At 50.6% G+C, this 19,769-nt stretch overlaps 2 protein-coding genes and 1 long non-coding RNA gene across 22 annotated transcripts in view; 1 reads left to right on the top strand and 2 right to left on the bottom strand.

Moving 5' to 3' along the window:
* GLT1D1 (glycosyltransferase 1 domain containing 1) overlaps nt 1-14,317 on the bottom strand; it is a 189,781-nt gene extending 175,464 nt beyond the window's left edge. For 11 of the 20 annotated variants that reach the window (XM_028480462.2, XM_055080567.1, XM_028480464.2 and 8 more), the window contains exon 1: nt 2,626-2,732. In XM_028480462.2, the coding sequence (XP_028336263.1) occupies nt 2,626-2,693 (68 nt within the window). In that variant the 5' untranslated portion in view covers nt 2,694-2,732. The other 9 variants (XM_028480472.2, XM_028480467.2, XM_028480475.2 and 6 more) reach the window with 6 other exon arrangements.
* Nucleotides 14,318-15,893: 1,576 nt separating this feature from the next.
* LOC114484447 (uncharacterized) lies at nt 15,894-18,343 on the bottom strand. The gene is made up of 3 exons (XR_003677333.2): nt 17,847-18,343; nt 17,446-17,733; nt 15,894-16,969 (listed from the first exon to the last, which is right to left on the bottom strand). It is a non-coding gene; the product is annotated as an uncharacterized lncRNA (long non-coding RNA).
* A 136-nt stretch (nt 18,344-18,479) lies between these two features.
* SLC15A4 (solute carrier family 15 member 4) lies at nt 18,480-19,215 on the top strand. The gene has a single exon (XM_028480572.2). It carries the CDS (start codon nt 18,559-18,561, stop codon nt 19,213-19,215), a length of 657 nt encoding a protein of 218 aa, XP_028336373.1. The 5' UTR covers nt 18,480-18,558.
* The last annotated feature ends 554 nt before the right edge of the window (nt 19,216-19,769 follow it).

Genomic DNA, 19,769 nt, shown 5'->3' with positions numbered 1-19,769 from the left:
GAGCACAGGCTCCGGACGCGCAGGCTCAGCGGCCACGGCTCACGGGCCCAGCCGCTCCGCGGCACGTGGGATCCTCCCGGACCGGGGCACGAACCCGCGTCCCCTGCATCGGCAGGTGGACTCCCAACCACTGCGCCACCAGGGAAGCCCCTAAGTCCCTTCTTAATTAACTCAGACACCCTCCCCTGCTAGACTGATGAGGACCCCGATCTTACTCATTTGAGGGGGGTCCCTTCACTGCTGCCCAGGGTCCCTTGAGGGTCGCAGGGGTCTTCCCCAGAGAGCTTTTGAGGAACTCCTCTGGTTCTCACTGCTTCCTGGTAATTGGCTCCCAGGGAAGTCTGTCACCATGGAAACCTCCCTCCCCTCCCCTTCAGGACTCAGAGCATCATTTCCTCAAGGAACCTAGGCTTTCACAAGACAGAAGATGTCTTCCAGCAACTTCTGCTTTTTGCTTTTTCTTCCCCCCCGCCCCAGCAATCCTTCCTGAGTGAAGGGGAGACCAAAGCCTGGCTCTGAAGAGAGAGCAAAGCACAAAGAACAATCTTTATTCTGCGTCATGCACAGCCAGGAAAACAAAGAACAAAGTAACTAAAGGGCCCTGCACCCTGCTGAAATGTCCGTGGAAGTGCCCGCCTGGCTCCGCTGAGGGCCCTTTGGTGGCTGCAAGCCTTTGGAAGATTTGGGCTCTGGTGTACAGCTCGAGTGAGGAGTGGAGAGTTAAATAATGGATGTTCTCTCTAGTTTCCACAGCATAAACTATGGGTGTAGGCTCTGCTGGGCTGGCCCCTCTCTCTCTGACCTCCTTTCCTTGCCTTAGTCCAGAGAGCATGGATTCTTTCTGTTTCTCAAGACTGTCAAGCTTGCTCTGGCCCCAGGACCTGTGTCCGTGCTATTACTCTGTCCCAGGTCCATCCATCCTTCCAGATCCTTGAAGGGCTGCCTCCTTCTGTCACTGGGGTCTTGGCCTGAATGCCACCTCCTCAGAGAGTCCTCCTCTGAAGCCGCAGCCCCAGTCACCTCCTTCATTTCTGGTTAACCCTGCAATCTCTCTCTGCCCCACTGGAATGTGCTCCATGAGGGTAGAGACCACCATGTGCCTCCTGGCTGTTTATGTCCAAATGGGTGACAGCTGGGACTTCCCTGGCGGTCCAGTGGTTAAGACTCCGCACTTCCACGGCAGGGGGCACGGGTTCGATCCCTGGTGGGGGAATTAAGATCCCACATGCCACACAGCAGGGCCAAAAAATAAATCAATAAACAGTGGTGAGCATAGCTGCCTTCCAAATGAGTGACAGCGGTGCCACTGACCTAAGAGAAACCTGTGCAGTGAAAACCCTCATGGGAAAAGCCTAGCCGTAAACTTCAAAAGACTGACGTATCCTGTCGCTGCTGCCCTTTAGGAGAACTAACATATTTGAGGAGAAAGGGACGTGAAAGGAGAGGTGTAGCCCCAATCACTCATTTGGATGATGAGGAAGAAGGCCCACAGAGGGGAAGTCAATTGAGAAATTTCATGAAGCAAGTCAGTTTGCTTAAAAAAAAAAAAAAAGCTGCTATGAAACTTCAGGCACTAATCAGCTCCCTCCCTGCCCTGGGGACTTACCTTCCAGCAGGGAGAAGAGAAAAAGTGGAGGAAGAAACCTAGAAAACAAGATAACTGCAGGAAAAGTTAAATGTTAAGAAGATAACCAAGCAAGGAGTCGGGGAAGGTGGCAATGGCACAGGCGAAGAGGCAAGGCTACTTTGGGGGGGGTTGGTTTTGTTTTTTCGCCACACTTTGCAGGCACGCGGGATCTTAGTTCCCCGACCAGGGATTGAACCCGTGCCCCCTGCAGTGGAAGTGCAGAGTCTTAACCACTGGACCGCCAGGGAAGTCCAAGGAAAGGCTACTTTGGATGGCAGGTCCAGTAACACTGGTTTGCACTTTTGCTGCGCCTTCTGCCTGGAAATCCTGGTCCACCCCTACTCCCACCCCCACCCCACCAGGCCGCCCCAGCTTCAAGGGACCCTCGTCGCACCCAGGATGCTGCGCAAACGTCACTCTAACAAGGAGGCCTCTCCGGAGCATCCCGCCTAAAACAGCGCACGCGCACAAGCGGCCCTCGCGGGTGTGTGTACACGGGTCTGTAGGTATCACTGTATATTTATACCCATGTGTTTGTATTCTTTCTCTCCCGTCCCCGCAGACGTGCCGTGTCCCGAAGCGCCGACTTCGCGTTCCGTCGCCGCCTCCCCAAACCTAGGGCACTCACGATCAATACGGAGCGTCCGTGAAGACGGCCGCGCCGAGATACGGCCGCGCCGAGATGCGTCCGCAGAACGCCGAGCAGCCTCCGCCGCGCTGCCTGCCTCGCGGGGCCGCCCAGGCGCCGGGCACCAGCGGCGTCACCGGCCGAGCGGCCTCCGGGGAGCGTTAGGAGCGCAGCGCCGGCCGGGGCCCGGGCACCCGCGCCGGAGCCGGACACGCGCCCCTCGCCGCCCCGCGCTCCCCCGGGCCCCGCACCCTCCGGCCGGTCCGACCCCCGCGCCCCCTGCCGGTGCCCCCGCCGCGACCCGGGCCGCCGCCGCACCTGCCGGACGCGCTGGTGCCCCCGCCGCGACCCGGGCCGCCGCCGCACCTACCGGACGCGCTGGGCCGTGATGGCGTTGCCCGTGTGCCGCCGGAGCACCGCCAGGAACAGGAGCCGCATGGCGCCGCCGCCGCCGCCCGGCAGTCCACCGCCCGCCAAGGCCGGGCCCGGGGCGGGGCGGGGCGGGGACGCGGGCCGGGGCGGCCGGGGTCCGTCAGCCCGCCCGCCGCTCCCCAGGCCGCGCCCGCGCTCGCCGGTTCCGGGGCCGGGGGTCAGGGGCGCGCGGGGCGGCGGGGGCGCGGGGTGGCGTGTCCGGGGTGGGTGGGGGACTGGGCGCGGGGCCCCTCCCACGGGACCAGCGGCAGGGGATCCCTGGGTCCCCTCCAAGGGAACCAGAAGGGACTCCCACGGGGGTCCCGGAGCGGCCGCAGGTCTGCTTCCACGGGGACTGTCACCAGAGGTGATTTCGGGTCCCTTCGCACAGAGACAAGGGGTGGGTGGCCACAATCCCCTGCCACAGGGACCAGGGTTGGCCACAGGCTCCCCCACACAGACAGACAGACAGACACACACACACACACACACACACACACACACACACACAGAGGGACCAGGGTGGCTGCGCGCTGCCGCCATGGGGACCAGGGGTCCGCGGGGCCCTTTCCACGGTGGCCGGCACCAGTGGTGATGGCCGATTCCCTGCCACAGGGACCAGAGGCGGCCATGGGTGGACTCCCAAGGGGACCAGGGTGAGCAGTGTCCACTTCCATGGGGCCACCACCAGGGTATCTCTTGAAAATGAGAGATGGGGCAATAGCAGCCATCTTTCCCGCAGTAAATAAAGCTAAGAAGCAGGTGCCCCTTCACAAGTGCTGAGAGAAACTGAGGGCTATTTAAAATTTTAGTTAGAGCAAAAGTTTACTCCAACTGGATAGCACAGAACCGGAAGTAGCCAGGAGGACCCACAAACAGGAGCTACGGTGAGGCTTTTATACCTAAAAGGCATAAGCAAAGTAAGGAAATTATTGATTGGCTACTGCTGAAAGTCCAGTTGGCTCTTTGTGATTGGCTGTCTTTAGGTTTCGATTCTGTAATCTTGAGGCATTTACAGCTTAGGTTTTGGCTTGATTAAGGAAGAAGAACCTGGGCATTTAAGCCCCCTCAGTCAGGTGGCCTCCTTGTTTAACAGATGGGACCTGAGCTCCCCAGTTTACCACAGTGGTTGTAAGTGCATTTCAATTCCTTTGTGAGCTCAATCTGTACTCCTGTTGTTAGAAGTTGAAGTTTATATCTTGGCTCCATAGTCACCAGGGACAGAGACCTCTTTCTTCTCCAGCATGGTCTTGTTTGGCCTTTATTCTTTTTTTTTTTTTTTTTTAATTTTTATTTGTTTCTTTATTTTTGGCTGCGTTGGGTCTCTGTTGCTGCACGCGGGATTTCTCTAGTTGCCGCAAGTGGGGGCTACCCTTCGTTGTGGTGCGCGGGCGTCTCATTGCGGTGGCTTCTCTTGTTGCGGAGCACGGGCTCTAGAGCACACGGGCTTCAGTAGTTGTGGGTCGCAGGCTCAGTAGCTGTGGCGCTCGGGCTTAGTTGCTCCGTGGCATGTGGGATCTTCCCAGACCAGGGCTCGAACCCGTGTCCCCTGCACTGGCAGGCTGATTCTTAACCACTGCGCCACCAGGGAGGTCCCTGGCCTTTATTCTTAAGATGGCCTCTAGGTGCAATGTGACTGCCAGAGCTCCACCCATCACGTTCACATTACAGGCCAGCAAGAAGGAAGGGCAAAATGGTGCATTTCATTTTAAGGGCCCCTCCTGGAATTACACACTGCCTCTGTGACTTTATCTTACTGTGCACATGACCACATCTTCCACCCAAGGCAGCTGAGAAATACAGTCCGTGAGCTGGGTACCTTGCCACCCTGAATAAAATGGTGGACTAGGATGTGGACATTATCTTTTTCAGGGCTACCATTCAATCCACTTCAGAGGCCCCTTTCACAGATGGCTGCGTGTACGAAGGCCCCCAGTGACTCATCTGGGACTGTTCTCCACACACGCCCTCCCCCTCCCCCCCACGCTCTCTGTCCCTTCTGTACTGACCCCATATTCTGTTTCATGATCAGGGAGTGGTCAGCCTACCCCTCACCCTGGTCCTGAGCTCGCTCACAGCTCTAACCTCCACTTGCTGGGGACAATGTCCTGCACTGGGAAGGCCCTCAACAGACGTTTGCTGGATTAAATAAAACCACTGAATTTGCTGTTGTGAGATTTTATTCCCATGAGAGTGCATTCCTGATTTTTTTTAGTGAAAGTCAGTGCTGCCACAATAAGATTTGCTGGGCTGAAACTGGCTTTTATTCGATTTTTCTGGAATACACCAGTTCCATGAGGTAAGAGATTCTGACAGATCTTTGGGGGCCCATAACTTTATCCTTTCATGGCTTCCATTTACCCATTTGGAAAATAAGAACTATAAACAGTATCATAGTTAATTAGTTCATTTTGATGAAGTCTTTTATGATCCTCCCAAGTAGGTAATATAAAAGAGTACAAAGACAACTGTGTTATTATTGAATAATGTAGAAATAATTACGGGGCGGGTAGAACAGAAAAGGTTGTTGGCATCTCTTAAGAGATTTCTCCAGATGCTTCTAACATAAGGGTCTTAAAATATTATGTAGAGAAAAATTTGTTTTTCCTTTGATCATAGTGTTTGCTCAGACCATCTCTTTAGCTCCTAGCACCAGGGAAAATTATCTACCCTGTATAAAAGTGATAGTGTTTTCAAGGGAGGGCACTGTGGGTATACTGACTTTAGAAATGGGTCTGTGATAAAAATCAACACTTCAGGGGAATTCCCTGTAGGTCCAGTGGTTAAGATTCTGCGCTGTCACTGCCGAGGGCCTGGGTTCCATCCCTGATCCGGAAACTAAGATCCTGCAATCCACGTGGTGCAGCCAAAAAAAAAAAAAAAGCAACACTTGACATCTTTTTCTCTTTTTTTCCCCCTTCATGATATTATTAAGTGAGGCATTCTGCTTCTTTATTTCCATCAGAGTTTCCCATCTTTGCACCATCATTCCTCTCCATAGTACTGAGAACTACAAATGCTGTGTGTGTGTGACAGAGAAAGAGAAAGAGATCTTGATAAAAAAAAAAAAAAAATACATGCAGAACTGAACTATGGTTTAAGTGCACTGGTTATGTTTCCTTTTTCTGGCTTTCACTGACAGTGAAAGTGACCAAATGTAAAAAAAAAAAAAAAAAAAGGTGTTGGTCTGAAAGTAACTAGTTCCTTCTAGTGTTGTTTAATGAACATGTGGAAGTCAACCAGGAGTAAGTGATTTTCCCTTTGAGCTTTGGGCAAGAAAGCAGGCCTATGATTCCCACTGCTGTTTTGATGGCTGGGCAGACTCATTTCATAACTTTTCAGCAGGAGGATGCTCTCCCCAAAGATTCTCAGCACTGCTGAATGAGACAGTGAGTCTGACAGCATTTGGTGCAGCTATAAGGCTTCCTATTTCTAATTACGGAAGAGACACAAGTCCAATTCTGTGCACACTGGAGGTTTACTAAAGGGAAGATGTTCTAACTGCTTCCACTAACAACCTGTTATTTGCAGAGGCCCATAGTTAATCTTTAAAATTTTCAATTTACTTTTATTACATAACCAAGTTTTGTTACATAGCCATACAGATAAACAAAACAAAATTTTAAAATCACACAGCATCCCACTATCTGAGAAAAAGGCTATAAACACGTTGGTTTCAAGTTTTTCCAGACTCTACACATAATCATCGTAATAGTGGTGCTCGCCTGTGCTTGGCCATGTTCTAAGCACCCTGCCATACTCCTCAGTCTCCCCCCAGTCCTAGACGCTAGGTACTATGGTTCTCACCACTCTGCAGATGAGGAAACTGAGACACAGAAAGCAGGAGACCTCCCGAAGTAACACAGGCAATGTGAATTCCTTACTAGGATTCTTTGGCTCTCTTTTGGACTCAGTTGTTGACTTTTATCCTGTTTTTTGTGTGTGACTGTTACCAAAAAATAGGAACACTCTACACTTGGGCTGGTGGGGGGAGTAACTGCTCTTTTTGCAATTGTGACAGGCAAAATTCTAACTTGGCCCCCAAGATTTCCCACCTCCTGTTTTACACCTTCTTCCAGTTCAAACACCCATCCAGGTGGTGCTGTGAAGAGAATTTGCAGAAGCGATTCAGTTCCCAAATCAGGTGCCCTCCATGGGCAGAGGGTGAGTCAAACCCAAGAGCTGTCTCTTTAAAGGGACTCTGGGCCTTTCCTGATGTTGGAGAGGTGCAAAGTATGAGAGAGGATACGATGTCAGGGAGCTTCTCTATTGCTGGCTTTGGGGATAAAGGGGGGCTGCGTGACAAGGAGTACTGGCAGGTACGAGGGGTTGAGAGCAGCCCCCAACTGCCAGCCAGCATGAGATGGGCCCCCCAACCCCCCCACCTCAAGGAACTACACTCGGCCACAAGCACAGGAGCTGGAAAGAGCTCTAGGTGAGATCTCAGCCCCATCCACACCTCGCTGTCAGCTTTGTGAGACCCTGAGCTGAGAACCCAGTCAGACTCCCTGCAATAAACAGTCTCCCGACCTGCAGAGCTGCCAGATAATAGGTGCCTGTTGTTTGAGCCGCTAAGGTTGGGGTCATTTGTTACCCGGCGCAGAAAACTAATACAACGACATATCAGCAATACTTCTCAGAACCTACTTCTACAGTATCATGCGAGTAACTACATAACATTCCAGTGTATGCAAGCACTGTAATTTATTTAACCAATGCCTTCTTATGGTGTATCTTTGCTGTTTCTAATCTTCTTGCTCTTTTAAGCAACACTGCGATGACCATTTTATAGCTAAGTCTCTGCACACACTCTTAAGTTCCCAGAAATGGAATTGCACTTTCAAAGTGTAGGCAAATGTGGTTTTCATACAAGTGACTAACTGTCCTCCAGAACAGTCATACGATGTAACTCTGCATTGGTCATTTACACGCACACTCATCTACCAAAACATTGCAAACACTGGGTATTTCTCCATTCAAGTGACAAAGCATCCCTCTTTTTCCATTTTTTAATCATCGGTGAAATTTGATTTTTTTTTCCCTGAAGGGCACTGTATTTTTTCTTTTCTCTCTCTGTGCAGGCATGTGTATGTATTGCTTGTATTAGCTGGGGCTTTTTCACTTGCAGATGACAGAAGGTCACTCTTGCTTAATCAAAATGAGAACTTATGGGCTCACAGTTGAAATGTCCGGGGAGCGGGGGGGGAAAGCTACTTTAAGCCAGGGTCAGAACCAAGACCTAGAAAATGTCATTTTGAAACAACGGCTTTCTCATTTCTTTTCGACCTTCTTCTGGGTTTTGCTTAATTCTTGGGTTTCACAAGACGGTCCCCAGCGACTCCAGGCTTATATCTTTATAATTCCAAATCTGGCAGAAAGAGGAATGATTTTTCCTGGTTACTCCAGAATAAGTCATGGGGTGAGCTCTGATTAAACTAATTTGGGTCGCATGTCCATCTTGGAACCAGCCGCTGTAGTGCAGTAGATGGACTACTGCTGATTGGATGGGCTTAGGTCACATGACCATTCCTAGCCTAGGGGACCAGCCAGTCCTACCTGAACCACAGGGAGCATTGATTTCCCTAGAAAATCCAGGTTCTCTTACCAGAGGAATAGATGCTGACTAGGCCCAAGGGACAGCTCTTCCCCATAATGCCTGGACATTCACTTTGCCAATTTTATTTACTGGATGCTTATCCAATACATTTCATAAGATTCCAAAGAATTCTATAAAATAGGACAGCAACTTTGTCATATGTATTTCAAATATTTTTTTGCAGTTTGTTTGCCATTAACTGCAATTGTTCTTTTCTTTTTTACAGATAAGTTTTATATCTTTATGGAGTCAAATCAATTAACTTTTCCTTTATGGCTTCAGTGTTAGACTTAGAAAAGCATTCCCCTCCTGAGATTTTATATTTGCCCAATTTTCTCTTAACGCTTTTATCTTTTTGATTTGTCCATGATAATATTTTATCCATCTGGAATTTATGTCAGTACAGTATGTGAAGCCAATTTTCCTCACATTTACTTTCTTCCAACACAATTTATTGAATGATCCATTCTTTTCCCCATGGATTGGAAATGCCTTTAATTATCACATGATGAATTATTTTATGTATGTGCTTCAATTTTTATCCTTTGGATTCATCTCCGTTGATCTTCCCCGTAAGGCCTAACTTTCAAAATAAATACACTTATAACTACCAATTATCTATTTGCTGATTGCAACATAAATTAAGATATTTATAAGGAACTTTTTTTAAGTGGTAGTTAAAAGAGAATGGTTAGGCGTGGTCCCACATTTGTTCACAGCTTGTACTTCAAATAAGAAGAAACAGAAGTTCACTTTCTTTCACTTAACTCTCTCACTCCCTCTTATACCTCCCTCTTTTTATCTGTGAACGCCCGACTTTAGCAGATGTCTTGTGGGTCTTTAAAACCCAGGAGGGAAAGAACCCGAGAAGCAGAGGTTGCTACTCCAAAGGTCAAATAAAGTGAGTGCTTCAAAAAAGTCAAATCAAAACCCATCTTCCTGGTCACATGCTCTCACATCTTCTGTAAAAATAAAACACAGGTCATTCTGAAAGCTGAATTCATTCTCCCAAAGGCAGGTTGGTATGGCTTTGGTTTGGGCTCCAGAAAACAAGACTTGATTCCATTCCATTGGTTGGCTCTGTTTTTAGTCCTTCTATTTTCAGCTTCTACCTAGATTATCCCCAGCCAGAGAGAACTGGTGCAAGAGGGACTCCCTGCAATAAACAGAATTTCTGACGACTTTCCATACCTGAGGAGTCGAAAGACCGATGGCATGGCCTGCGACTTTAGCTAATGACCTATGCCATGGCCTGATGCACAAAGATGAGCTGGGCCTAAGCCCCTCTGTAGGGAACTGGGAAACAGAAAAGCAGAGGCACTGGCCCTGAGTGCTGACAACGAGCCGCCATGACATGTGGGGAAGGCGTTCAGCAGTTTGTTGATCGAGCGAGTGATGCGTGGGGGCGGAGAAAGTCCGTGATGACTATTTGTAAACCAGCGTTTTGAGGAAGCTGAGACTGTGAGTGAGCACATGCCACTGTCTGGTCGCAAGGGCTGAGCCATGCAGATGTGAAGTGAAAAGCAGAAACATCATGAAAAAAGTCAGAGGAACTGGGCAGCCCCTGAAATGCCCTCAACCTTGGGTGGTTTCTGAAAACCTCCCATCAGAGAGCATCTTCTCTGAGTTCTGCTCTGAGAAAGGCACAGGGGACAGGGTGACGGCGGAGAAGGGAGGGCCCCGGGTCCTGAGCAAACGGCGCATTTCCAATTCCAGTCCACACCACAAGCATACCTGCGCTAAGGCCCTCTTTCCCAGAGGGCCCTGGAGGCAAAGAGGCCGCCCATAAAGCTTGATAAGACGGTGTCACCTATCCCCGGACGCCTGCTCTATGAGTTAGGTCTTTTATTTATTTGATTATTTTAGGTGCGTGGGAGAGACTCATACAACTACCTTCAGGAACAGGGGGTGTATCACAAGTAAACCCAACAAAGTGGTGAGACTCAACGTACATCAACTATCAGTTCTTTAGGTATTCAATCACTGGGGCTTAGTACACAGGCTGCAAGCTCACTGATCACAGGGACCAGGCAGAAAACTCTAAGAGGGCTTCCCTGGCGGCGCAGTGGTTAGGAATCCGCCTGCCAGTGCAGGGGACACGGGTTCGAGCCCTGGTCCGGGAAGATCCCACATGCCGCGGAGCAAGTAAGCCCGTGCGCCACAACTACTGAGCCTGCGCTCTAGAGCCTGCGCTCTAGAGCCTGCGAGCGGTTTTCTGAGAGTAAACTCTAAGAGCGAATTGGGCTGTGTGTGTAGGGAGAAATATCAGGCTGCCCTCTCCTTATATTTTTTATTTTCCCACTTTTTGATCGAATCACAATAGGTGGTTTGACACCTATTAAACAATGTCAGATTTACTATCTTTTGTTATGTGACATCTCTCTGATTCTTTACTGTGCTATCCACACAGCTGGCTTCATCCTACACTGGTTTATCACATGATTGTGAAATAGCTGCCCCCCCGCCCCACCAACTAGGGCTGTGGGCGTCCTAATTCACGCCTGGTCTGGAAGGGTGTATCTCTCTTGCAGTCACTGAGTAAGAGTCCTTCCCTTTAGCCTGACTGGGCCCATCTACGTCACTTGTCTTCTCCTGGGCCCCAGGGGAAACTGACATCCGGAATGGCTAGAGTCCACATTTCTGAACACTGTGAAGACGCATTAGAGACTTAGCACTGGTGTTAACTAGTCAGATCCAGAAACAATCATGAATCTAGTTTCTTCCCAGCTCTATGGGTAGCTGGTGGGGAGCAGGGAGAAAGGGTGTGGATGTTGGTGACAAGTAACCAGTCAGGCCCACTGCACATTAATATAGAGCAGGGCTGTCCAGCAGAAGTTTCTGTAGCGGTGGAGTGGTCAGTACTGTGCTGTCCAATATGGCAGCCACTGGTCACCTGGGGCCACTGAGCACTTGAAATGTGGCTGGTATGATTGAGAAACAATATTTCACTGTATGAAATGTGAACGAATTTAAGTTGGACAGTGGACAGTGCAGATATGGGGAGTAATTTCTCTACTGGGAGAAAAATAAGACATCAGAGAGTTGGAAGGATCTGTGTGAGCCAGACAGCTGGTGCCCCATCTAAAGGTAGGGGCGGCTACCTGGTATCAGCGGATCTTGGCTCTGGGGGAAGGCAGGTGTGTTTTCATTACCCGAAGCTGCCTACCTAACCTCCCCAGAACTTAGCAGCTTAACACGACAGTTATTTAATTATTTCATGCGTTCACCTGCGATCTGCTAATTCTGCGATCCGGGTGGAGGCTCGGCTGGGCGGTCTGTCCTGTTGGTCTTGCTGGCGGTTACTCGTGGGTCTTCCCTCACCGGGAAGGGGTAGCTTTGCAGTATAGTCGGAAGTCAAGGAGCCTCTAGTAGTATAGTCTGGAGTCCCGGTGCCTCAGCCGCCTCAGCCTCCCAGCCTGAGGACCCCTTCTCCATGTAGCTGCAGAATCTCCCCCAACACGGGGCCTCTCCAGCAAGGTAGCTGGTTCAGGGCTCCCAAGGCACAAAAGAAATTCTTAAGGTTTACGCTCAGACCTGGCTCAGGGACGCTTCTGCCACAGTCCCAGCCCTTTGGCACTGTGACCTGCAAAGAATGCTTTGTAAAGGCACAAACACCAGAGGCGTGGTTCAAGCAGGGGCGGGAGGTGGTCACTAGTGTCACAGGCAGCCACACGTCCCAGTGTGGCCAGGGCTCCTGTCTGTTTTTTCAAGAGCAGCAGGGCATCCAAATTTATATGTGAAACCTCCCAATGTTTAACTGTTGGCTCACTTTTTTTTTTTTTTTTGGTAACAGCATTATTGAAATGTAATTCACATACCATACAGTTCATCCATTTAAAGAGTACAATTCAGTGGTTTTTAGTATATTCACAGAGTTGTGCAACTATCACCGTGACTTCAGAACATTTCATTACTACAAAAAGAAAGGCCACACCTTTTAGCGGTCACTCCCCAATCTTCCCTTTGCCCCAACACTGGCAATCACGCCCAGTCTGCGTTCTGTCCCTATAGAGTTGCCTACTCTGGACATTTCCTAGAAATGGAATCTTGAATTATATGCTCTTGGTTCACTTCTTTTAAACATCGCAACCAAATGAAAACATTTCTGCCCGCTGGATTTGTTTTGCAGCCTCTGGGTACACAGATTGGGGTGCACAGCAGTCCTCCCGTGGACCAGCAGCCAGTGCTCACGAGTCCTGGGTGCACATCCTAAGCTCTGTTAACTGCCACCTCCAACCCCCTTTCACCTGGCTTTATCCTTCTTAAACAAGACAACCCAACTGGGTTAGCTTGCTGTCATCCAAAATGGCACATCTGTTCTGGGCAGAGCTTCACCACTAAGTCACCACATGGTTCAAGTTGAATGGCTTTATTTTCATGCCATGTTTAATGTTACTCTGCTCTTTGCCTGAGCGTATCATGCCGTCAGTCTTAAAACAGACACTCATAGTTTTGGACTTATGTACCAGCTGGGGTGTAGAAGAAGCACTGGACTAGGAATTAGTTTTGAGCCTTTTACTCAAGTCTGAATTCTAATGCCTACGAGATGTGTGATCCTAGACCAGAATCTTGAGGCGTTTGCTTTTTCCACTAGCGAAAGTAGGATACTAATACATGCTGTAGGACATCACGAGAGTCTCAAAAAAAATTAGGTGAACATAAGACATTCTTCCGGTACCATCTACAATTCAACAAATATTCAGTCATTCATGTATTCAGTTAATTCCACACATATCTATCACCGGCGAGTGCTGTCCTAGATTCTAGGAATGTAGTAGCAGACAAAACAAACAAAATCTCATCCCTCCTAGCTTTGAAGACAGCCACTAAACAGCTTCACAAAATAAATAATTATAAATTATAATGGGTGCGGTGTAAAAAAAACGTATAGTGCTCTAATGACATATAAAAGGGGGATCTGTTCTAATCTGGGAAGATCAGGAAAGTGACATTTGAGCTGACAGCTGAAGATGATTAGCACTAATGGATAGGGTGGGACAAGTCCTATTTTGGCATCCGATTATTCTCTCATTAAATATGTATCTACTGCCCACTGTATGCCAGCACCTTGCTAGGCAACAGTCAAAATGTCAGACATTTTGAAAAATAAAAAAGTTAATACATGCTACTTCAAGCCTTTTAGGAAGGACTACTTACCCAGATGACCTACCAGCAAGCCCACTTCCTAGGTAATTGCTCCATCCTGATGTTAGCTGGAGTTAAGGGTGGCGGAAGAAGAAGAAATGGTCTCACATGAACCGAATTATGACAGCCCTGGGTCCCAATTTCTGAAGCCATGCTGGAGGCCGTTTCTGGAGAACACTCTTCCGCTCCACTCCGGTGTAATGTCCCACCCTGGTGTAGGTGCTGGAGGGCATGGTGAGGAACAAGAGACCCAAGAACCCTGCCACCATGGAGCTCATCATCGTGGGGACCACGTACAAGCTGGGAACAAAGAAATAAACAAAAAACGTGGCAGTTACCATGGGGGAAACTAAAACAGGGTAAGGGGATGGGTGTGGGACCCACTTTAGATGGGCTGGTCAAGAAATGCTTACAAGGAGTCACCACTCCAGTTGAGGGCTGAAGGAAAACAGGAGGCCAGCCACGCGACAAGGAAACAAGGCTCTGAACTTGTTCTCAGGCGGTGGTTCTCAATGCAGGCGACTTTGCTCCACCGCAGGTCATTTGGGAACGTCTGGAGACAGATTTGGTTATCACAACTGGGGAGCGGGGTGGCACGGGCATCTAGTGCAGTAGAGGCAAGGGATGCCGTTACCCATCCTACAATGCACAGAACGCACGCCACAAAGAACTCTCTGCTCCCAATGGCAACAGAGCACAGAGAAACCTGGTCCCAGGACAGGGAGGCAGGAGGCCGGGCGCGGGAGGGCCAGCCTGAGCAAACTAGCCTGGAGGGCAGGCAGAGGCTGAAGCCACCGTAAGGATTCTGGGGTTCGGAACCTCGGAGTGCCTGCCTCTGATTTCACTTTTAAAACCTTCTCGGTGGTCACACCCCTGCCCTCCGGAACCACCGCTAGCGGAAGCAGGACCCCCGCCCGGGCAGGCTTCCGGGGCGGAACCGGGCGCAGTGCTTAAGAAGCCACCTGCCAGAGCAGGGCACACGGGTTCGAGCCCTGGTCCGTGAAGATCCCCCATGCGGCGGAGCAAGTAAGCCCGTGCGCCACAACTACTGAGCCTGCGCTCTAGAGCCTGCGCTCTAGAGCCTGCGAGCGGTTTTCTGAGAGTAAACTCTAAGAGCGAATTGGGCTGTGTGTGTAGGGAGAAATATCAGGCTGCCCTCTCCTTATATTTTTTATTTTCCCACTTTTTGATCGAATCACAATAGGTGGTTTGACACCTATTAAACAATGTCAGATTTACTATCTTTTGTTATGTGACATCTCTCTGATTCTTTACTGTGCTATCCACACAGCTGGCTTCATCCTACACTGGTTTATCACATGATTGTGAAATAGCTGCCCCCCCGCCCCACCAACTAGGGCTGTGGGCGTCCTAATTCACGCCTGGTCTGGAAGGGTGTATCTCTCTTGCAGTCACTGAGTAAGAGTCCTTCCCTTTAGCCTGACTGGGCCCATCTACGTCACTTGTCTTCTCCTGGGCCCCAGGGGAAACTGACATCCGGAATGGCTAGAGTCCACATTTCTGAACACTGTGAAGACGCATTAGAGACTTAGCACTGGTGTTAACTAGTCAGATCCAGAAACAATCATGAATCTAGTTTCTTCCCAGCTCTATGGGTAGCTGGTGGGGAGCAGGGAGAAAGGGTGTGGATGTTGGTGACAAGTAACCAGTCAGGCCCACTGCACATTAATATAGAGCAGGGCTGTCCAGCAGAAGTTTCTGTAGCGGTGGAGTGGTCAGTACTGTGCTGTCCAATATGGCAGCCACTGGTCACCTGGGGCCACTGAGCACTTGAAATGTGGCTGGTATGATTGAGAAACAATATTTCACTGTATGAAATGTGAACGAATTTAAGTTGGACAGTGGACAGTGCAGATATGGGGAGTAATTTCTCTACTGGGAGAAAAATAAGACATCAGAGAGTTGGAAGGATCTGTGTGAGCCAGACAGCTGGTGCCCCATCTAAAGGTAGGGGCGGCTACCTGGTATCAGCGGATCTTGGCTCTGGGGGAAGGCAGGTGTGTTTTCATTACCCGAAGCTGCCTACCTAACCTCCCCAGAACTTAGCAGCTTAACACGACAGTTATTTAATTATTTCATGCGTTCACCTGCGATCTGCTAATTCTGCGATCCGGGTGGAGGCTCGGCTGGGCGGTCTGTCCTGTTGGTCTTGCTGGCGGTTACTCGTGGGTCTTCCCTCACCGGGAAGGGGTAGCTTTGCAGTATAGTCGGAAGTCAAGGAGCCTCTAGTAGTATAGTCTGGAGTCCCGGTGCCTCAGCCGCCTCAGCCTCCCAGCCTGAGGACCCCTTCTCCATGTAGCTGCAGAATCTCCCCCAACACGGGGCCTCTCCAGCAAGGTAGCTGGTTCAGGGCTCCCAAGGCACAAAAGAAATTCTTAAGGTTTACGCTCAGACCTGGCTCAGGGACGCTTCTGCCACAGTCCCAGCCCTTTGGCACTGTGACCTGCAAAGAATGCTTTGTAAAGGCACAAACACCAGAGGCGTGGTTCAAGCAGGGGCGGGAGGTGGTCACTAGTGTCACAGGCAGCCACACGTCCCAGTGTGGCCAGGGCTCCTGTCTGTTTTTTCAAGAGCAGCAGGGCATCCAAATTTATATGTGAAACCTCCCAATGTTTAACTGTTGGCTCACTTTTTTTTTTTTTTTTGGTAACAGCATTATTGAAATGTAATTCACATACCATACAGTTCATCCATTTAAAGAGTACAATTCAGTGGTTTTTAGTATATTCACAGAGTTGTGCAACTATCACCGTGACTTCAGAACATTTCATTACTACAAAAAGAAAGGCCACACCTTTTAGCGGTCACTCCCCAATCTTCCCTTTGCCCCAACACTGGCAATCACGCCCAGTCTGCGTTCTGTCCCTATAGAGTTGCCTACTCTGGACATTTCCTAGAAATGGAATCTTGAATTATATGCTCTTGGTTCACTTCTTTTAAACATCGCAACCAAATGAAAACATTTCTGCCCGCTGGATTTGTTTTGCAGCCTCTGGGTACACAGATTGGGGTGCACAGCAGTCCTCCCGTGGACCAGCAGCCAGTGCTCACGAGTCCTGGGTGCACATCCTAAGCTCTGTTAACTGCCACCTCCAACCCCCTTTCACCTGGCTTTATCCTTCTTAAACAAGACAACCCAACTGGGTTAGCTTGCTGTCATCCAAAATGGCACATCTGTTCTGGGCAGAGCTTCACCACTAAGTCACCACATGGTTCAAGTTGAATGGCTTTATTTTCATGCCATGTTTAATGTTACTCTGCTCTTTGCCTGAGCGTATCATGCCGTCAGTCTTAAAACAGACACTCATAGTTTTGGACTTATGTACCAGCTGGGGTGTAGAAGAAGCACTGGACTAGGAATTAGTTTTGAGCCTTTTACTCAAGTCTGAATTCTAATGCCTACGAGATGTGTGATCCTAGACCAGAATCTTGAGGCGTTTGCTTTTTCCACTAGCGAAAGTAGGATACTAATACATGCTGTAGGACATCACGAGAGTCTCAAAAAAAATTAGGTGAACATAAGACATTCTTCCGGTACCATCTACAATTCAACAAATATTCAGTCATTCATGTATTCAGTTAATTCCACACATATCTATCACCGGCGAGTGCTGTCCTAGATTCTAGGAATGTAGTAGCGGACAAAACAAACAAAATCTCATCCCTCCTAGCTTTGAAGACAGCCACTAAACAGCTTCACAAAATAAATAATTATAAATTATAATGGGTGCGGTGTAAAAAAAACGTATAGTGCTCTAATGACATATAAAAGGGGGATCTGTTCTAATCTGGGAAGATCAGGAAAGTGACATTTGAGCTGACAGCTGAAGATGATTAGCACTAATGGATAGGGTGGGACAAGTCCTATTTTGGCATCCGATTATTCTCTCATTAAATATGTATCTACTGCCCACTGTATGCCAGCACCTTGCTAGGCAACAGTCAAAATGTCAGACATTTTGAAAAATAAAAAAGTTAATACATGCTACTTCAAGCCTTTTAGGAAGGACTACTTACCCAGATGACCTACCAGCAAGCCCACTTCCTAGGTAATTGCTCCATCCTGATGTTAGCTGGAGTTAAGGGTGGCGGAAGAAGAAGAAATGGTCTCACATGAACCGAATTATGACAGCCCTGGGTCCCAATTTCTGAAGCCATGCTGGAGGCCGTTTCTGGAGAACACTCTTCCGCTCCACTCCGGTGTAATGTCCCACCCTGGTGTAGGTGCTGGAGGGCATGGTGAGGAACAAGAGACCCAAGAACCCTGCCACCATGGAGCTCATCATCGTGGGGACCACGTACAAGCTGGGAACAAAGAAATAAACAAAAAACGTGGCAGTTACCATGGGGGAAACTAAAACAGGGTAAGGGGATGGGTGTGGGACCCACTTTAGATGGGCTGGTCAAGAAATGCTTACAAGGAGTCACCACTCCAGTTGAGGGCTGAAGGAAAACAGGAGGCCAGCCACGCGACAAGGAAACAAGGCTCTGAACTTGTTCTCAGGCGGTGGTTCTCAATGCAGGCGACTTTGCTCCACCGCAGGTCATTTGGGAACGTCTGGAGACAGATTTGGTTATCACAACTGGGGAGCGGGGTGGCACGGGCATCTAGTGCAGTAGAGGCAAGGGATGCCGTTACCCATCCTACAATGCACAGAACGCACGCCACAAAGAACTCTCTGCTCCCAATGGCAACAGAGCACAGAGAAACCTGGTCCCAGGACAGGGAGGCAGGAGGCCGGGCGCGGGAGGGCCAGCCTGAGCAAACTAGCCTGGAGGGCAGGCAGAGGCTGAAGCCACCGTAAGGATTCTGGGGTTCGGAACCTCGGAGTGCCTGCCTCTGATTTCACTTTTAAAACCTTCTCGGTGGTCACACCCCTGCCCTCCGGAACCACCGCTAGCGGAAGCAGGACCCCCGCCCGGGCAGGCTTCCGGGGCGGAACCGGAAGTCCATGTGGGCAACGCGGCGGGCTCACCCAATAGGGACACTCGCGGGGCGGGCCGAGAGACCCGGCGAGGCCAGTCTCGCGAGAAGGGCGGCGGCAGCGGCAGCGGCAGAGCCGGGCTGATCCCAGCGCAGCGGAGCTGCCGCGGGGCGGGCGGGCGGCCGGCCGGCGAGCGGTGGGGCGCATGGCGGGCGCAGGCGACGAGCGGACGCCGCTGCTGGGCGCGCGGCGGGCGGCGTTCGAGGGCCGGCGCGTGGCGTGCGCGGCCGTGCTGCTGACGGAGCTGCTGGAGCGCGCCGCCTTCTACGGCGTCACGGCCAACCTGGTGCTGTTCCTCAACGGCACGGCGTTCGGCTGGGAGGGCGCGCAGGCCAGCCAGGCGCTGCTGCTCTTCATGGGCCTCACCTACCTGGTGTCGCCGTTCGGGGGCTGGCTCGCCGATGCGCGGCTCGGCCGGGCGCGCGCCATCCTGCTCAGCCTGGCGCTCTACCTGCTTGGCATGCTGGCCTTCCCGCTGCTGGCCGCGCCCGCCACGCGCACGGCGCTCTGCGGGGCCCCCCGCCCCACGCGCGTCCGCAACTGCTCGGCGCCGCCGTGTGCCGACGCGCCCGGCCGCTACTGCGCGCCCGCCGCGCTGTCAGCGCTCGCGCTCGTGGGCCTGGGCGTGGGCGCCGTCAAGGCCAACATCACGCCCTTCGGCGCCGACCAGGTGAGGGCCGCGCAGGTGCGGGGCGAGGGGGCGGGGTCGCCCGCGGACCGGGAAACCCAGATACCGCGGCGGACCGCGCAGGGTGGGCGGTGGCGCGCTGGGGCTGCAGACCGAGGGGCCTCCTTCCTTTAGGAGGGGCCCTTTAGGAGTTGGGGGGGCGCTTTTAGGAGTTGACACATGGGGGAGAGCAGAGGAGTTTCTGGACTGGGCCTCCGCAAGTGCAAAGGCCCTGGGGCCAGAAAAGAGGGACGCTGCAGCTACCGAGGCAGTCGTGTTGCAGTACAGAACACATCAGTGTACCAAGCCTACACGTACTGTACGCCTTAAACTTGAGGAAGGTTATGCGACAAGTATGTTTCAAACAAAAGAAGAAGTGGGAACAGGGGTGGCAGGCAGGTGTTTCGTGATGTGAAGCTTTGTAAAGAGTTTGAGGTCTGTTTTGAATACAGTAGGGAGCCTTTTTTGGGGTTTGAGCAGGGGGTAATGTGATCTGATTTATGTTTCTAAAAAATTCAGTCTCTGTAGGGCATGGGCCTGGCAGCTGTGGCCTGCCAGCCAAATCTGGTCTACTTCCATTTTTGGAGGGCCCACAAGCTAAGAATAAGACTGGTACTTAGGTTTTTGAACGATATGAAGAAAGTAAAAAGAATACTTTCGTGGCAAATGAAAATGATAGGAAACTCAAA

The sequence above is a fragment of the Physeter macrocephalus genome, chromosome 19, assembly GCF_002837175.3.
Source record: "Physeter macrocephalus isolate SW-GA chromosome 19, ASM283717v5, whole genome shotgun sequence".
Lineage (NCBI taxonomy): Eukaryota > Metazoa > Chordata > Mammalia > Artiodactyla > Physeteridae > Physeter > Physeter macrocephalus.
The sequence above is the reverse complement of the archived record's forward strand: the minus strand, read 5'-3'. Positions and strand labels throughout refer to the sequence as shown.